We start from the raw sequence: 20,303 nt of genomic DNA, 5'->3' as shown, positions 1-20,303 counted from the left end.
ACCAAGAAATAAAATATTGAAATAATAATTTTTTATGCCACTCTAGTCCATATGGGGAACTTCGGGTGTTTCATTTGATGCGGCTTCCGATAACTCACCACCTGAAAAGTTCCACCCCAAAGCTCCCTGTTACGGTTCGTTTCCAGCTTCCATATTGCAGTTCGTCACAAATTACATCAAACACACTCGTGTTCGATCCACAAGCTTTCAGGTGTGCCACCGCTAAACCGCTCACAATCCATCCTCAAACGGCCTCACCTTGATCAATTGTTTTGTTGTTGTTGCCACTCGCTTCTTTATGATCATCGAAACCCGAGCGAAGAAAGTCTTTCACGTTTCGCGGAATCCGAAGAGAAAATTCATAAAACCACCGTCGATCGGCCATTTGGTCAGCATTCATTCGTGTCCATAGGTGCAATTCGGAAGGAAGGAACGGGCACAACCATTTGCTGCCAACTACCAACGGTGGAACACGGTTAGAACCGTCGGAAGAAGAGCAAAAACAGTGTGAGTGATGATTGTAGATTTTCGTCGAAGTGATTGTTAATTGTGTCCGTCGGAATTGTGGAGTAATTACAGCCGATTGTAATGAGCTTGAGCTCCAATACGTAAGATAATTTCGAAAGGGTCATGGAGATGTACCATTCAAAAAAAAGTAATGAATGCCGCTGGCTGTCCAGAAAGGCCACTGTGAAGAGTGAAAAGCAGGAAGGAAGTAATTTGTAAAATCTTCGAATCATTGTCAATTTTTGCAACCGATTGGTTAGTGCCGGTGTTAATTTAAAGGTAGAAAGTGGCTGTGGATTGTGAATATCATACGTTTTATACATGCCTTTCCTGCGAGAAATGTTGAAAGGGGTGACTGAGTCGCTTCGGACGTTCGCTGAATTAGTGTTGATTGATAAATAACTATGCGCCAATATTGACACTGGACAACACTTTGGTACGGTGAAATATTCACTAGTTGTGAATCCTTATTGACGTAATAACTCCACGCAGAGTTCACCGTTTTTGAGTGGATTTAACTAGTTTGGTTTTATGGGCCTATTACATAACAATTAACCGGTGTTTCATCTGGATTGCGGCTAGATTCAATTTTATCGTCGAAAACGATCTGGCAGTGAACTTGGCACGAGGTTGGTTTGTTCTTGAGAGTTGCTTCCGCCGAATCTAAGGGCCAATTAAAAAGGCTTTACTCGTTGTCAAATAGTACCTAGCATTTGACGCAAATTCGTTTAATAGTCAGTCGAATTATTCACCGATTTGTTGTATTAAAGAGCAGGTCTCGCTATTGCTATTTGGTCAGATCGCGGAATGTTTTGGCCAGGTGCGGCTCGTTTGAGAATTTCACAAATGACAAGTGGTGTTTCGTGTAGTGTTTGAGGTAATAAATAGTGTATAAGAAAAAATCAACAATCGTAATATCAAAATTGCGAATTATTAGTGTATTTCAAAAAGTGCGTTTATGATAGTCTAGAGTGGCAATTTCTTGACAAAATCAAAAGTGTTCATTTCAAATGATATAGAAGTTGAATAGAATTGAATTTCAATAATAGTAGAGCGTGTCAGGAGTAACTAAACCTGACATTGATGAAAATATTTGCCAATGATCTCTGAAATTCATTATCGAGAGTGGTTTTTCTTTAACAATTTTTTTATGTCAGTTTATTAGAATTTTAGTTAATTTAAGTTTGCAGAAGCATGCTGTTATGATCGCATTGAAATTTTGGGCATGACATGTATCGTGAACCAGGATGTGTCAAATTTTGTGATCATTCAGAATTTTTAATAAAAAAAAAACATTTGTTTTCACGAGTTATGGGGTCTCATTAATGGCCTCCCCTTGTCGAGTGACCGTCAATGTTAGCACCAAAAAGAGAGTAGCAAAGTTGGTATTTTGGTATTACGAAATAATTCTTTAATTAACTTTTTGTTATTAAAATAGAGCATACTATCGAAGACACAATCCAAATTATCTTAATAATCAATGATTCTGATGAGAATTTTTGACGTGTGCATTTATGAGATTCTGCACTTATGCGTTTCGTTTATGATCAAAAACTTTATTCTTCATGTAACCCAATTAAATAATAAAATTGAGTTACATGAAAAATTTACGAACTTTTGAATTCACAGAAGCTATGAGGATCAGTGCCGATTTTTTTTGTATCCAGCAAATTTCAAAGCTGCTAATTGTTATGTTGAAAACACAAGGAAAAGTGAAATCCACCGGAAATATTAACGTTGGCGTTGTTGACAAAGAAACCGCTCCGTTGGTGGAAAGAATGAAATTAATTCAAAAATGTATTAGCTTTTGGTTTGCTGTCAACATTTAAGAAAGTGGAGTGGAATTAATTTCGTTTGATTAAAGATCAGAAGAAGAATCGAAAATGCATTAGCAAACTCCTGCTGTATAGACGTTAATGATATCACTAATTTCATTCAATGACAATAGCCAATGAAAAATGGATTTGATTTACTAATTTAAAACGAAGAAAATTGATGATTGGAACGCTTCGGTCAGAATACAATATGGTGTGTGCTGTGAGTTTAGCTGGTTAGCTCTTTTTGGAAGATTAGGTTGTTCTTTTAGATGGTTAGTTTCTTTGTACAGAACCAATGTGCTACGTGCTTATACCACTAATGGCATATACATTATTCACTATATTTTCTGACCATATGGCTGACAAAATATGGACCCCTAATGTTGGACAGTTGTAATATTTAATGATCCCAGAAAGAAGGTAATTTTTTGTCCCCTGGTACAGATTTATGTCGCGAATGTAGTATTAGTATTTTTGGTTAGGTTTCATTCGATTGTTGAAATCAAATTATTTCGACTTGTAAAGTTACTCTGAAAAAATTCGATTCGTTTCATGCTATTTGTATTTTAGCGGTTTTCGGCAGTTTTCTTTTACTTTGGCGGATGGTTCCAACTAAATAGTTTTTTTTTGAAAAACCTGCAAAAATCGTCGGTAGAAACCGTTCTTCTGCTGTTAGAAAAGGTTTTTTTTCTTGTTAGTTTTATTTTCCACTGCGACCAGTTACTTGACCTATAGTGAAAATGGCTTAAGGGGGGACCCCTGTCTGGAAGGTCGGAGAATAATGAATTTAAGTGTATTTTTTTGGATGTTACGAATAAAGTGAAGTGTTCGTATATTTTGGTTATTGTTCCGTTATGTAACGCCTAAGATAATTCATTTTTACATGTCGATGGAAAATTTCAGCCAAATCGGTCGAGTAGATCCTGAGATATCGATACCATCAGTTGAAATAATATGGTTTCGAGAAAACGCGTTTTAAAATTCGTACAGCAATACTATATCCCTTGAGGTGACTTCATACTTTTGGCTGTAACCAGTCCTGCTACACGTACGTATTTATCTGGAATGGTACAGTTTTTTTTCCTTTTTGGTACAGATTCTGTACGGTTTTTCGTCAAAAAGTACAGATTGGTACATTTTTTTTTCTATTTCTGAAATTTCTTACATTTGAACAAAGCAACATTACGGTACATGACAACTTTTACGTCGCAGTATTACTTGGTGATCTTAAAATCATTTACAATGCAATCTTTGATCAGTTTCTTAGGGACGAAATTCCTTACAAGGATAGTCTGAAAGGATTCGCGTCGGACGGTGCGACGTATGTTTTGCCCCAGATCAACAGATTGAATCGTTTGTTCCAGGCTGAAAAACCTGAATTCACGATGCTACATGAAGAACTGAAAGATTTTTATTTGATCATTCTCACTAATATCTGCAAAGAATCTTACGTTGTTTCAATGTCCAATGCTATTGAATATGAAGATCATTTGAAAAGCGACATGAATTTTAGGTTGGAATAGCAGCAGAAGAAATTATCAGAACAATGGACAGGGAAAGTTAGATCATTTCAAAGGATATCTGTCGTAGTTTTTTTCATAGAGCTAATCAAACAAATGAGAAAAAGATTCGATTTTGATGATTCGACGCTCAAGTCTGCGGCAATGTTTGATCCCAGAAACTTTTCCAATTTGACCAGCATTAATATTGTGTTAGAAGCGTTTCCAGGATTCTACAATGGGAATGTACAAGATGTGGAGAATTAAGTCCGTACCCCAGAGATAAAATTGCTCCGTAAGGAAATCACAATTCCAGAAAACGAGCATGTGTAGGGTTGGTGGACAAAAATTGGATTCCTAAAAAGAATTGATGGTTCGCTCGCGCTTCGATGCCTTGTTTGTAACGTTCTCACTATGCCTCACTCCTCGGCAACTATCGAGCGATTTTTTACTGAATATAATCAGAACAGAAATGATCTTTAAAATCGGCTCAGAAACGATACGATGAACGCTATTTTGAGTTCAAAGGATTTGGTCAAACATCGTGGCGGCAGCTCGAAAATTTCAATAAATAATAGTATGCAATCTAAATTCAAAAAACTATGTACAGGGAAACTTCGATATAACTTACCCTCGTTATAACGTACACTCGATATAACGTCACTCGATATAACATACATTTTACCTCGATATAACGTACACATTTCCAAAGTGTAAAGGAAACATTTTTTCAATATTTTTTTCTGATAGAACAATGAATTATCTGTATTGTGATGCTAAAACAAGTTTTGTACCTTCAATCATTCCCGAAATACAGCTAGTTTTGTGATTCCGGATTCTAAATGAATCAAGCTTTAATGAACAGTACGAAGGGAAACATCATGAGAAAGGCTGGCTTCGTCTTCTGATTGAAGTAATTCATTAACTTCACTAAAACAGCACTTCACTTCTCCTTTCCCGAGTATGTGAATCCATTTACAATATTTTACATCTTATGCCAACTAAAGTATTTTTTTTGTTTATTCGGTATATATTGGTTGAATATTAATATGTATCTTGGTTTAATTGGGAATTCGCAATTGTTATATTTATATTCTATTCATGATTTGATATCCAGTTTAATGAATGAGCACCACGTTGTAGTTTCAAAAAGAGCGGACCAAATGCAAACGCTTCGATGGGTCACGCATCGAGTAATTTCACTACTCTGCTGAGCTTCCTATTACCCTAGGATATGCAAGTGCACCACGAGTGATACTCGATGTTTTAGGTTTTCAAGTGAGTGAGACGAGGGTTAATACCAAAGCAAAGTTATTCTCTCGAAATCGTAGACTTTGCTCTTTCTTACCATAACGTAACAATCTTAGTATTTTCATTAGGGAAATTATATTCAATTTTTTGCGAGGAAAATTCCACCCATTTTCCACTTCTTGTCGTTGTTTTAATTCTGTGCAATGTATCAGTAATTCTAGGCGATTTTTGCAGAACCAACTTTGTTTATTTCATATCGAATAATCTAGACCCGTATTTCTATTTGGCTACTAGCGCTATCCTGAAATCCGCGTTTGTTGATTTAACGGAATACATCCATTTCTGAAAGTTCGCAATCTTCGAATCACTGACCCGATTTTCAATCTGTTTCCATCATATGAAAGATATTTAGGTGAACCTTTCAAAATAAGTTGTTTATTTAAGGCAAACCCTTCAAAACTTTTTTTTTGTGGGATTGAGAGTGTCGAGATCAAAGAGACTCTATCTCTTGTTGTAGGGAATTTGTCTGCATATTTTTGATATTATACTCAGATTCAGAAAGTCTTTCGTTTCTTTCGTTTTCGGGATGTATTGTTTTTTCTGCTTTCTGCTTTTTTGTTCTGAATTTACAAAAGTCGTAAATCATTTGACGCTGATGATTTTTTTTCTACAACAAAATTTCCACGACCGCATTGTTGACGTAGTGCGTGCTCCTTATTTTTTTCAATTCCTTTGCTTATTACTTTGAATATTGTTTTAGAAAGCTAGAAAATTTACGAAATTAATTGGAATGTTGGTGGCCCTGGAAAGAATTTATTTTCCATTAACTACATCAATATACGTTAATTTGCAAATCTTTGCTAATTTGGCTATAGTCTTATCTTGTTCGTGAATAAAAAAATAGTACATACTAATTTTTCTTTCTCAGTGTATAATTAGTATATGTGTATAATTAATTTACCCTATAACATAGAAAGCTAAGACACTATTTCAGTACGACTCATAGTTTTCTAGATATAAAATATCAAAATTTTCTCTTACTAACATCGATACGTCCTATTAAAAAGTTACACTTGAGTCAAAATATTCCCAACTGCTGTGGAAAACTCATATTTCCTCCAACCCAAACGGAATAGAAATTTTCATTCAAACCAAAAATACATGTTTTTCAAATCAAGTGTCACGCTACATGTTGTTCAGTATTGCCTCAGTGGAATCGCATCTCTGCACATTGTTGGTACACACAAACTAACCAGCTTCAAACAAACGACCAACATTGTCCACACACAGAGCCATATACTGGTGCAGTGACATAAAATTAAACATCGCAAGAATGTCCGTTCATGAGAAAACTAGCTGACCCGGCAAACTTCGTCCCGCCCAAAATTTAATTTTCGTTATCACATCCACGTTTTCTTACTAAGCGCTGTTCATGGGCACAATCGCAGAATTATTCATTGATTGATCATCTAATCTACCTTTTAAAATAACCTTTTACTATAACATTCCTAGTACTTCTACCAAAAAAAAAATCTAACCACTATAGAATCATTTACTGCACCCTTAAACCTCCACATGCCAAATTTGGTTTCATTTTCTTGATTAATTCTCGAATAATGCAGAAGTTTGTGTTTCATTTGTACGGCAGTCAGTTCGATGCATTAATTGCAATGCCAGAGGCATTGTGAGATATTTGGTTGTATTCTCAGCTCGAATGGAAAGGAATATATTGTGAAATCACGGAACTAGCAGATCAAGCGATGATGCTTTGATGCGATGATGCACTGCTTTGAGTATACAGCCATTCCATATAGTAGTTCCGATATAGTAGTTCTCAGATTTTCGTTAAAAGTGGTAGTTTCGTTCTTTAAAGCAAACTATTAGACCCGTATTTTTTTATTTTTTTGTTAGGGTGCCCATTTTCATTTTAGGGTGATCCGAAATATTGACTTTTATCCCTTTTTTTTTTTTTTTTTTTCCAAAAATGACTTTTGTTTAAAACTCATAACTTGTTGTGCACCCGTGGCCGAGTGGTGAGCGTCATAACTAACATGCCGGGTGTTCGGGTTCGATTCCCGTTCTGGTCGGGGGAATTTTTCGTCAAAGAAATTTCCTCCGACTTGCACTGTGATCACGCGTATTCTAGAGCTTGCCACTCAGAATGCATTCAAGGCGTGTTATTTGGCATAGAAATCTTAACTAAGTACTAATAAAAAATGACGCAAGTAATACTACGTTGAGACGGCGAAGTTCCTCTAGGAACGTTAGTGCCATTGAAGAAGAAAAACTTGTGAACTACTGAACCGATTTAGATAGTCGATATATTAAATTAAATCTAATTAACTAGGCATTCTTGGAAAAATGCTACGCTAGGAAAAAATTCAGGTTTTGGATTTGTCATTATTGATTGTATTTGTTTTTTATAGTTTTCATAGTCTCTGGACCAAGGGCACTATATTTTTTTAATATGTTTTATGGAAAGCTGAGGATTTATCACATAACATATCGCGAAACCAGAGAAGCCTTTTTTTTTCGTTTTTGAGTTACAATTTTTCAAAGTAACCCGATGGTTCAAAAAATCGTTTTTCCCTTTTTTCCCAAAAATGACTTTTTACAAAAATTTATTACTTTTGAGCTATTGGACCGATTCAGATGATCGACATATCAAATTAAAGCAATCATCAATTAATTACTAGCTAGTTTTTTTTGGAAAAATACCACACTTGCCAATTAACTGGGTTATAGCCACATACATTCAGTCTAGTCGCATAGAAATATTGAACGAAAACTGAAAACATGTTAACTTTGAAAAATCATAACATAGAAACGAAAAATGACACATCTCTGGTATTCGGATATATTATGTAAAAAAAACTCAGCTTTCAGGAAAAAATATAAAAAATATTGCGCCCTTGGTCTCGAAACACTATAAAAAAAAATATAATCAATAATTACGAAAATAAAATCCGTTTTTATTCAGAGTGTAATTTTTTTTCAAACAAGACTAGCTTATTGGCTTTAATTTGATAAGTCGACCATCTGAATTGGTCCAGTAGATCAAAAGCTATAATTTTTTTAGTGGAAAAAATGAGAATTTTTTTTTCTAACCATTGATTAACTTTGAAAAATCATAACTCAAAAACGAAGAAAACGCCTTCCTAGTTTCGAGATATGTTATGTGAAAAATCCTCAGCTTTCCAGAAAAAATATAAACAATATAGTGCCTTTGGTCCCGAGACTATGAAAAGTATAAAAAACAAATACAATCAATAATAACGAGAACAGAAATCGAATATTCTGCAAATATACGAGGGTCACTATTTATATTTCGGGAATAGGAACAAAAACAAATAGTTAAGCTGCGAATATATTTTTATTGTTTTTCAAAGTACTCGCCACGATGATCGATACACTTTTGCATGCGCTTAAACCAATTTTCAAAGCATTTATTCCAATCGACACGAGCCTTTTTTTGAGCGATTGTCAAATTATGTGGGATCCAACGTGAACATAATTTTCGCACAACTAAGTGTTCATGTAAAATCGCATATATGCTGGTGGAACTAATGCTTAGGGATGCCTCAATCTCACAATAGGTTACATGACGATCTTGCTTAATCATTTCGTGCACAGCATCGATGTTTTCTGGCAATACAGTCGATTTTGGACGACCTTCACGAAACTCGTCGGACAGCGAACTACGACCACGATTGAATTCACTATACCAGCGATACACAGTGGTTTTTGATGGAGCTTCATCGCCAAAAGTCAAATTAAGTTGATTGACGCACTCTTGTTGTGATAATTCACGTCGAAAGTCGTAAAAAATCATCGCACGAAAATGTTCACGATTCAGTTCCATTTTATTGCCGAGACCGAACTTTCAACTAAATATAAAATAAACAAATAGCGTCCGTATGACAAAATGTTCTGAGTACGTATATCGTCAAAAATGTCAAACTCTACGAGGGAACCGTCAGATGGACTCACATGACATCATTGTTGCCAATTCCCGAAATATAAATAGTGACCCTCGTAGTGTTTTTTTTAGAGAAGACCAGGTGATTGGCTTCGATTTGGTATGTCGAGCATCTGAATCGGTCTAGTAGTTCAAAAGTTATAAATTTTTGAAAATAGTCATTTTTGGAAAAAAAAGGCAAAAGTTGATTTTTCAGTCAACCCTAAAATGGAAATGGTCACCCTGCTGAAAAAATAAAAAAAATACGGGTTTAATGTTTTGCAATAAAAAACAAAACTACCACTTTTGACGAAAATCTGAGAACCACTATATCGGTTTGGCGTCGAATGGGTGTATATATACCGAAAATTGGCTCAGCAATGCAAATGTTTTGGAGTTCTATCGACGAACAGCGGAAGAAAGTAGGACTGCCTTCAGCCATGAAATTAGGTTAAACAGAAGTATCATCTTTTCCTACTATCGATAGCCCCTTTGAAGAACGCTTCTCGGCAGTTTTCACCGATGAAACACTCAATCCACATCGGGTTAATAATGTTGTAAACAACGTTCCTCAACGACCAGCCATCGATTCTCATCCACTGATCGCTCATAACTACGCTGAAACAGCATGCACTCGATTGATATTTTCATCAAATCCTAGTCCTGGCAGAATAATATCTTTCGTTCTGAAGAAATGTAATCTGGCTATCTCTAAGCCCCTAGCTACCATCTTCGATCGTTCTCTCAATTCTAGATGTTTCCTTATATACTGAATGAAATTGTTCGTCTTTCCAGTGTTCAAAAAAGGCGATAAAAAGCAAATTGAAAACAAAAGCGCAAACGCATCACTTCTTTCCCTTTTTTCCCAAGCATAGTTATCTAAAAAAATTTAAAAAATAATCAAGAAAACTAAAATCTTTGCTAATTTGGCTATATTCTTATCTTGTTGGTTGACCAATGGTAGTTAAAGTAGGAGACATTATATCTGAACCGTTCCTCATCATATCCAATGTTCCACAGGCTAGTCGAATTAAGCCCTTCTTAATTCTGTTGTATTTGAATGACGTCAACTTCACACTCAAATGATTCAGACTTTCGAACGTAGATGACTTCAAACATCAATCCTTGATAACTTACCGAGAAGACGCACAGCAGAAACACAGCAGCACAGCTACTTCGGCCGGTGAGCAACAAACCGTATGAGTTTGGGTTCTGTCAAATGGTTCACCATCTACTTTGATCGCAAAAGTTCCGTATTCTCGTTCGACCACACTATTTCCGATACTCCTCTTAATCTAATTCGCAAGGCTTCGAAATTCTTGGACTCCATTGTCAAAAAGTTTTACATTGTTCGTTAGTCCGATCTACTTTTGAGAATGCTGTTTTTGTATGGATTCCGTACTATCAAAACTAAATAGAAGCAATGCAACGTAAGTTTGTCCGATCTGCCTTGGAACGAACCAATTTATCTTCCCAGTTTTGAAGATCTTTGTCAATTAATCGACCTAGATCTTCTTGAGAAATGACGGAACGTAGCGAAGACTACTTTCGTCTCAGATGTTGTTCTGTCTGAAATAGACTGCCTGCTGTGCTAAATTATTTGTATTATTAGTATGCGTTGTGTGTTCAATTGTTGTTATAATTTTTTCACATGTCTCATCATGTAAATAAGAGTAGGTTCGTGGGGTGCTCGGATATACTTGTCTAGTGTTGAGCTTGAGTTTGAGCTTGGGAAGACTCTACACTTCGAAGTTGCTCTCCGTGATCGACCTGAAAAAATTGTATGTTTCGAGAATTCATAAAAGCTCGATGTTCCACAAAGTTCGTCAACAATAGTTTTACCACCTTGAACTAATGATAATGATGAGTTTTGTTAGAAATACTAGGAATTTTATAATAAAAGGTAAATTCTACGGGTCGTTTAGAAGATCAATCAATGAAGAGTTTTGCGGTTGGACCTATGAACTTGCTCATAGTAAGAAAACGTGGATGTTTGAAGGTATTGATAACAAAACACAAATTTTGGGCGCGATGATTTTTGCCGGGTCAGCTAGTGTAATACATTTAAAAATCATATTCCTCAAGCTCTAGTCTGAATTTAGAAAGGCTGCTTGAATGGTCCGTCAATGAACATAAGTAAACTAGTGGTATGTGATCAGTACGAACTATGAATTTTCTTCCATAAAGATATGATTCAAAATGTTGAATTGCCCATACTAAAGCCAACAGTTCTTTTTCGATTGTTGGGTAATTAATTTCAACCTAATTGAGTGTTTTGCTGACATATGCACCTGGTATACAATTAGCATTCGAGAACACTGCTCCTATTGCGTATCCAGACGCGTCAGTATGTAGGTGAAACGTATTGTTCCTGTCAAAATTCGGGTAGTCCAAGATAGGTGGGCCTATGAATTGTTTTTTTAGTAATCCAAAAGATTCACTACAGTCGTTATTTCATTCGAAGGGTACACCTTTTCCTGTTCAATGATTCAAATGTACACACAATCGTGCAAAGTTCTGGATATATTTCCTATAGCAATTCGCAAAAGCTACGAATATTTTCTCTTCATCAGGATTTTTTGGTGTGATTTCACTGCTTCTATCTTAGCAAGATCAGGTTTAACTCCTTCGGCTGTTATTAAATGTCCCAATGTCCTTCTCAATTTCTCATACACTGTTATTTTATTTTTGTTATGTTTCTCTATTGTTTATTTCCAAAAACAATAATGTAGTCTAGATAAACTAAATATTTTGTCATGTATAGTTTTGATATCGCTATTGTCATGAGTCGAAGAAATAATGAAGGTCTAATCTTAAAACCCATAGGCAGTCTTGTCATTTGATACTGCCCTGAAGGTGCGGCAAATGCGGTTACTGGTTTATCTTCAGGTCATAGAAGACACGGATAATATCCTTGTGATAGATCTAGATGAGAAAAGTAATTTGCACCGGAGTCAATAGGGGGTCTTCGCAGCCACATTGGTTACGCGTTCGCTTAGTAAGCGATCGATCATGAGTTCAAAACTCAGGGCCCTCAATTGATCATCTTTGTGTTGTTACAGAATAACTACGTCTACGCAACAATCATCAGCGATGGAGATCGATCCACGGTCGAAATAAAATCGATCCATCCATTCAACTGCTCAGCTCTGCAAGAAACATCGGGCTATTGTTCTATAAATAACACATCAATGATCATATCAACAGTTTCCGGTGTCCGGTGGTCTAACTGGGTAATGGAAGAACAGAAGGAATACTCTTACGCCTAATATGGTAACTGTTAATGTGCTATTTATGGATAGATTTTTAGACATGTGACATGTACACGATTAAAATTCGGCTCTGTTACAGCTGAAATGCTAATGAGGCAAAATAAATAAACACATGAGATAAAAGTGCGTCAATATTTGGTGGAGGGAATTTATCATTCTCAATTACCTTATTGATTTGTCTGTAATCGAGTACTAGTTTCCATTCTTCTGAGAAGGTAACCGAGAGAACTCCTCTAACATCAAGCGGACCGGTCATGTATTCCGTTATTTAACGCACGTAGTCTTCATTCATCCCCAAACACGGCGACGGGGGCTTTAAGTAACCTAAGAAGGTAACCGAGAGAACTGCTCTAAAATTAATTCACCTGGCAAAATATTCCGTTATTTATTCATCGTTATTCACGTATTTTCTTCATAAAAGTCCGATCACGACGCAAAGAAAAACATCGGGAAACCTGAGAAAATAACCACTGAACTACTTTAAACCAAATCGATCCGGCGATATATTACGTGATATACTAGTCCAGTGTTGGGCTAGAATAAGTCGTTTCTTTGTTAGATTTAATATTGTGTCATTTGGAATGTGTTTTTGGTTAATGCAAATAAAAAAATAAGCACATAGATTGGCAGTACTAGAATTGGAATTAGGATTAGTACGGGAGAAAGGAAATGCCTCGAATTGTCATCAATTTAAATCATTCACAGACTCCAAACAAATCTTAGAGCATTTCAAATTCGATTGATATGCAAATCGTCAAAATACATAGCTATTAACGTTAATATTATTGCATAACAACGTAACCTGCTTGCTAATTTGGTAATAAAAATAAAAATAAATAACTTCAAAAAATTTATTGTGTATTTTAAGATATTGCGGGAAGCTGATACTATGTAACATAAAATGTCTAATATTCAGAAACGTATATTCTTCGTAATTGATGTACATTGCTATCAATTAAACAAATGACTTAATATGATACTTAAAAATTTAGTGTATATTGGAATCACTTATAATAAATAATAATATTGAAAACGCTTTCACAGAAATACTATCGGAAAATGTTTGCATAAATAATTGCTGCTTCTTTCAAAAAAAAAAAAAAAAAAAATATGATGGTCCCACCTGATTCCCCTACAAAGGTTTGAGCGGGACGAGTTATCGGTATTTATATTTTTCATCAACTAACCAGTATGCAAATTAAATTGAAAGGAAAACGGACTGGTTATCTCGCAGACATAGATTATTAATCGAAAGAACAATATAAGCCATTATATGATCGTATTTATTCCATGGCATGTCGAGAGAATTTCCAACCCGGGAAGACCCTAGACCGATCGGGAATTGAACCCAATACCTATGTCAGTATTAGCCACGAATTTACAAGGGAATTCCCGCTTTATCAGATCCCCGGCCACGATGCTATCGTTTTCGAGTATGAGCAGCTGAGCAAACCCAAGCCTAATTCAAGCCGATACTTTAGGCCCATTACTCATCCCACGGCATGTCAAGAATGTTTCCAATCCGAAAAATTCCTTGACCGATCAGGAATTGGAATCAATACCTATGTCAGTATTAGCCTTGAATTTACAAAGGAAATCCTAGGCTAATACTGACATAGGTATTGATGTTCGGAAATAGTTGCTTCTACATCTTAAAGCAACAATTTCAGAACATCAACCGCAAAGATTCCTCTTATAATCTTTTATGGACCGTAGTGTGGTTGTGCAGAGAAAAGTTCATTAATGTTTGTTTATCTATATCACATTTTTTGAATATTTGATTCACACGGGTGACCGATAATGAATTTTCTGTCTGTAAACCTATAGACCGACAGAGTCCCTCCATGTTCCGATTGTTAAACAAATACCATCATTGCAAGATTTTCGCTCAGAATGTCCATTGAACATGCATCTACTTTGATCTACACGATGATTATTATCATCATACCGTAATTAGCACCACATTAATGAGCAGCGCAGTCATTAACTCCGGTGAAGATCTATAGCACAACCGGGGTCCCGTGCAGCTTAAAATTAAACGTCATGGTATCCAGTTACTTCAAATTCGCGATTAGCCAACAACACTTTCTTTTTCCCCTCAACGTATCTTCATTTTCTCCATCTAATTTTTTTGGCAGTCTGACGCGGTCTAAAATTATTACTGCACGTGACGGGTCAATCCGCAAAGTTGCAACCCCTCACTCGAGAAGACCCACGGCGGTTCAGAAACATATCCAACGGTGCAGATCAGACCCTCGGCAAGACGAACGACCGAGCGAAACGGAAGAGTGCCAAGGATCGTCGTCAATAGAGCCGCACGAGAATGCGTTCGTTGACCTTTGCGCTAGTACTGCTGACTAGCGGTTCGTTCCACCTGGCGTTCTCGCAACAACTGCGTAAGTATATACCTTCACCGGCTAGTCTAATCCAATCATCCATCCATCTGCTTGAGAGCTAAGGCACGCGTGCAACGCCTGGAAAACGGCAGTTTTCATTCATTTCCATCGCCTCGGTTCGGTTAGTTCAACGGCGACAGCGAGGGTGAACTGCTTGATGAGTTCCAATCCTATAAACGGCTAGCGCAGCAGTGCTGAGTTGATCAAGAATCTAGTTCTCCGTGAGGATTGCTGCAATACCTTGCAGTTGAACATTTTTTCTCGAATCTAGACAGCTGTGTTTGACTCGCGAGATACGGCTCGGACGAGTAAAAAAAATGTATCTCGATGACTGGAAGGCGCACTAGAGATGCTCAATGCAGTATCATCCAATAGAATTTCAACGAAAGATTGATGATGATATATGTTGTTTGAGAGCAGAAATCTATTCACATCATACATGTTTCGGTAAATCGAAATACAAACGTTTCTCTATCGTTACATTTTATCTCATAAGTTCGCGCACTAAGCGCTAAGCCCCTCTTGAAAAACACGATTCGCCTGTTGCCCGGTGTTTAATGGCAAATTAAATAGGAAGTTTGTCATGAGCTTTTACTGACCACAAAATGCAAGGCAGTACTACAGACCGTGCAGTTGGGTGTCTAAAATCGAAATCGTTTGAGGAAAGACAAGTTCACGTGCCACTCAGTAAAGTTTTTGGAAGGATTTTATATTGAGGAGTTCGATTACATCCAACTGACAGGAAAGTAACCTTGTAATGATGAAGTAGCAAATAAACTAAATAGAATGAGGAATATTACGTAACCCAAGACCCAAGAATGACTTGAATATAATATATAATTTGTTAAAAAAGTTTTTAAGTCGAACGGTTCGATTGTGAATAAACAAAATAATGATGCTGATAATGTTCTGAAAGCTGAAGAACAAAACTAGGTAGCTACCAAGTACCAGTCGCTCATCTACCGGAAAGATAAGATTTTTTTTTTCAAATCCATATAGGCTTACATGCTCAGCTACATAGGTATTAAGGGAGTATTTTATTGTAGAGGCAAGAATTTCGGACATTTTTTTGAGTGCTGAACAAATAAAACAAATTTAATACAACAAGAACTAAACGAAACAAAAAAAATTAAAATTTGAATAGCTGCAAGCTGGTGAAGTAAGGGGTTTAAAAAAAGATGTGCCATGGTGATTCCAGCCCTTCTGGTTTAAAATAAATCGAACAGCTTCTGAATCAGTAAATACGGTATAAACCTCGAATAAGTCAAAGAATTGACTTGACAAAACGGCGTTTGAAAAATGACATTGCTTTTTAATACGTTTTTCATGACGATGTCTTTTCAATAATAAAATTAGAATTATAATTCAATATTGGTTAATATAATAGAGAGATGTATAAAGATTTATTCACATCAAATTTGGAATGAATCGGTTCAGTAGTATTTGAGATATCGTGTACGTCAGCTTGAAAAAACTAGTTTCGAGATAAACGGGTTTGAAATTTTGTGTCAAGGCCGTACTAAATTAGATACCACATCACCAAAATAAGTATAACACGGTAAATAATAGAATTTTCTAGAAGTCCTTCCTATACCCAGACTTCCTAGCAGACAGACTAGCAGAAAAGATGGTTTTTCGTATTTTACATGGTCAAATGCACAAATAAAAGCACCTGTTTTAAAAGTTTTAAGATGTCAGATTCAATGTCATAACTTGTGAACTACTGAACCGATCGACATATCAAACTAAAGCTAATTAGATAGTCATTCTTGAAAAAAATCCAGGTTTTGGTTTTGTCATTAATGATTGTATTCGTTTTTTATAGTTTTCATGGTCTCGGGACCAAGGGCGCTATATTTTTTATATTTTTTATGGAAATCTGAGGATTTTTCACATAACATATCTCGAAATCAGGGACCCTTTTTTTTCGTTTTTGAGTTATGATTTTTCAAAGTTAACCGATGGTCCAAAACATTATTTTTTACTTTTTTTTCACAACAATGACCTTGTTCAAAAATTCATTATTTTTGAACTACTGAAGCGATTTAGATGATTGATATATAAAATTAAAGCCAATTAGCTAGCCTTTCTTGAAAAAATGACACATTTTCCAATTGATTGAATTCTAGTCACATACATCCAGTCTAGTGGCATAGAAATATTGAACGAAGACTGAAAACATGTTAATTTTGAAAAATTATAACTCAAAAACGAAAAATAACACATCTCTGATTTTTGGATATGTTATGTAAAAAAGCTCAGCTTTCAAAAAAAAAAAATATATAAAAAAATATAGCATCCTTGGTCCCGAAACCATGTAAACTATAAAAAACTAATACAATAAATAATTAAGAAATCAAAATCCATCTTTTTTCGCAAGTCTAATATTTTTCAAAAAAGACTATCTAATTGGCTTTAATTCTATTTGTCGATCATCTGAATTGGTCCAGTAGATCAAAAGTTCTGAATTTTTGTGTTGGAAAAAAGAGGAAAAAAATTATTTTTCGAACCATCGGTTAACTTTGAAAAATCATAACTCAAAAACGAAAAAAAACGCTTTTCTGGTTTCGACATTTGTTATGTGAAAAATCCTCAGCTTTCCAGAAAAAATATAAAAAAATATAGCGCCTTTGGTTCCGAGACTATGAAAACAAAAAAAAAACTAATACAATCAATAATAACAAGAGTAGAATTCGAATTTTCTGCAGGTATGGTATTTTTATTTTGGTAGGTGATTGGCTTCAATTTGATATGTCGATCATCTGAATCAGTGTAGTAGAAGTTCAAAAGTTATGAATTTTTGAAAAAAGTCATTTTTGGAAAAAAAAAAAAAAAAAAGAGGAAAAAGTTGATTTTTCGGACAACTCTAAAATGGAAATGGAATTGGAAAACTCATACTTGAGTTTTCTGACCGTAACATGGGGAAGGTTCAGTAAATCAAAACTAAGAAAAACTCCAAACCCTACAAAACCGGTCCTTCAAAATTATTTAAAAATCGCCATTTTTTATATCCATCGTTCGAACTGTACTCTGATTCATCCCGTAATATTTTACCAATCCTAGATTTGTGTGAAGAATAAACCTTGATAATGGTTCACAACATCCTGAACAACACAGGAATGTTACATAACTTAAAAATAGTTAGATCTCCCTCGGATTCACGCTACCAGATAAGCATTCCATCTTTCAAGATCCCGTACGTAAACTTCGGAAAAAGAAAAGAAATCGTTATTATAGTATTGAGTCGTAGTGGTCAATTGAGCTGTGTCTTTGAAGCAGTGTTCCACAAAAGTTTTTTCAACGTTCGGAGTTTCTGTCTATGAGATCATGCGGAATTCAATTGCTCGCATTCTACTCAATTTTCATGGTTTGCAAAGCTTGAATTCATTGAATTCATTGTCACCAGTTTTCCTGGGATCCAAGTACTTGGTTGTTAGAAGCAAAATAATTCCAACATTGAACCTTTCCACCTTTACATAAACTCATATCTTCTATAAAATCTTAAGAAGTGGAATGAGCATCTCTAGCGCCTTCTCGTCAGCATTACGGTTTCTGCGAAGCTACCAGCCGTGGCGAAAGGAATCAGGCTTGCCTTGTCGGAGCAAGTTAAAACCGCACACGACATGACACGGATAGGTGGTGGAAGTTTCCGAAATCTTGTTTAGCTTTTTACCTTTTTTTTCTCATCTTGGCTATGTTGGTTTTACACAGCATTCTTAGTCACTTTCTGTTGATTTTTTTTTTCTTTTCTCACTTAACCCTTCCACGACAGCTTATTATATGCACCGTTGCGAGCGCGATGATCCAGAGGTGAATGAATGTCTGCGATCCACAGGAAATAAGCTGGCACGCCACCTGCGGGAGGGTGGCATTCCGGAAATCGAAATTGTTGACGTGAGTACGCTATTCGATTGGTTCATGAAAACGAAGAACAAAAGCGAAAGGGTGTTTTCTGAAATGTGACACACTTTCTTGTGTAAATAATGATCACCTATATCGGGATTACTTCTCACGTGCTGAAAGAACCGTTCTTCCAATTGAACGTGAACACGATAGCAATTGAATATTAATAAGTCTTTGGAGTGGTGTACTCGTCGTCATTCCACTCCAATGTGGGTCACGATGGAGGCGGTTAAAGCGGAAAGCTTGAACCACTTTTATTCTCTATTATTTTCAGGTGGAACCGGTGATCGTCGATGAAATTAGCATAGCACTTGGTAGTGGCCCCGATGGGTATAGGGCTACATTCAGCAATATCGAGGCGTTTGGAGTGAGCAACCTAACCTTTGTAAACGTGCGGTCGGATATTGACACGTTGCAATTCCAAATGACACTCGAAATCCCATTGATTAAAGCTAGAGCGCGATACGTGTCCTCCGGAGTGTTGCTGTTGATCCAAGCCTCCGGTTCCGGACAATATTGGGGAGAATATGGTAACTTATTGGAATCGGTTTTCACACCCAGAAAGATAATAATGTATGATTTCTTCCTGTCGTCTCAAACAGAGGGTGTCAAGGCCAAGGTATACTTCAAGGCTTCCCCATACCAAAACGAAGACGGTTTAACCTACCTTACCGTGGATCAGACCAAAATGGATTTCAGTGTGAAGGACATCAGAATGGGTGTGGAAAACATCGCTAATCAGAATGCGATCATTCGTGAGTAACAGTTTCTTCTGTGTTGACGTCAACCGCAAAGCATCTCAATATACGTTTGTTTTTCTGCTGCTTCGCAGAGGCCGCTATGAACCTGTTTATCAACACCAACGCCCAGGAGCTGCTGAAGGAGATGAAACCGCAACTGCGATCAAAGTTGACCGAGCATCTTCAGAGCTTTATGCAACGCCTCTTCGACAGAATACCGATGGAGTATTGGCTCGAGTAGATAGTATCGCGAGTAGACGCGAGAGTGCAGGCTGCTGTCAGGTTTTGAAATTTTAGGCAGTTCGGTACTGAAGGAAAAAAAACACAAATGGTGCTGCTTAACATGTTTTATTTTATCATTTTTTTATTTATCATGAATAATTTTGCATTTACGATCGCATTCTCCAATCCAATGCGTCTAGACCAGCAAGGAGAATGTTTGGCTAATTTTGTCGTTCAGTGTCCTCGTTCAGAGTGTATAATAGACGTACCGTTGGCTAATTTGTGAGTGTGAAAAATAAATAAGTGAAAAAAATCAGCTGTATGTCGTTTTATATCTGTCTACTTCCCTATGTGACAAGACAACTTCCTTTACCGTATTGACAAATTCAATATTGAATTAACAGTAAAATAAATAAAAATTGATGCCTAAGATGAGTCGAAACTCGATGACCATGAACAAATTTTGGCATTATTTGACTGACATCTACATGAATAACTTGGAATACGTTGAAATATAAATAAGAGCGAAAATAGACTTAAGATTTACTAAACGTGATAAGTCGTGATAAACGTATATATAAGTTACGGCCCATTCTGGCCCTACACAAATCGAGACAACCCAATCGATAAACATCGTCAGCAAAATCGCCCGCGAAACATCACAGTCCGACGCACCATCAAATTCCAACGGCGACCTGGATATTATCGCGGCGTCAACAACTCAACCACGCGTGCACG

At 36.3% G+C, this 20,303-nt stretch overlaps 1 protein-coding gene across 1 annotated transcript; it reads left to right on the top strand.

Moving 5' to 3' along the window:
• The first annotated feature begins 384 nt into the window (after positions 1 to 384).
• Positions 385 to 19,881, top strand: LOC129779630 (protein takeout). Its single transcript, XM_055787217.1, has 6 exons — positions 385 to 505; positions 14,443 to 14,700; positions 18,473 to 18,594; positions 18,878 to 19,133; positions 19,206 to 19,358; positions 19,436 to 19,881. The coding sequence occupies exons 2-6, from the start codon at positions 14,628 to 14,630 to the stop codon at positions 19,582 to 19,584; spliced, it is 753 nt and encodes a 250-aa protein (XP_055643192.1). The 5' UTR covers positions 385 to 505; positions 14,443 to 14,627; the 3' UTR covers positions 19,585 to 19,881.
• Positions 19,882 to 20,303: the final 422 nt, after the last annotated feature.

Source organism: Toxorhynchites rutilus, chromosome 3 (assembly GCF_029784135.1).
Source record: "Toxorhynchites rutilus septentrionalis strain SRP chromosome 3, ASM2978413v1, whole genome shotgun sequence".
In the NCBI taxonomy this organism is placed as follows: Eukaryota; Metazoa; Arthropoda; class Insecta; order Diptera; family Culicidae; genus Toxorhynchites; species Toxorhynchites rutilus.
This window is presented reverse-complemented; position numbering and strand designations above follow the sequence as displayed.

Coding starts and splice junctions, on each gene's coding strand:
- LOC129779630 (XM_055787217.1), top strand. CDS start 14,628: ATGCGTTCGTTGACCTTTGCGCTAGTACTGCTGACTAGCGGTTCGTTC. Junction 19,134..19,205: donor ACAATATTGGGGAGAATATG/GTAACTTATTGG, acceptor CGTCTCAAACAG/AGGGTGTCAAGGCCAAGGTA. Junction 19,359..19,435: donor TAATCAGAATGCGATCATTC/GTGAGTAACAGT, acceptor GCTGCTTCGCAG/AGGCCGCTATGAACCTGTTT.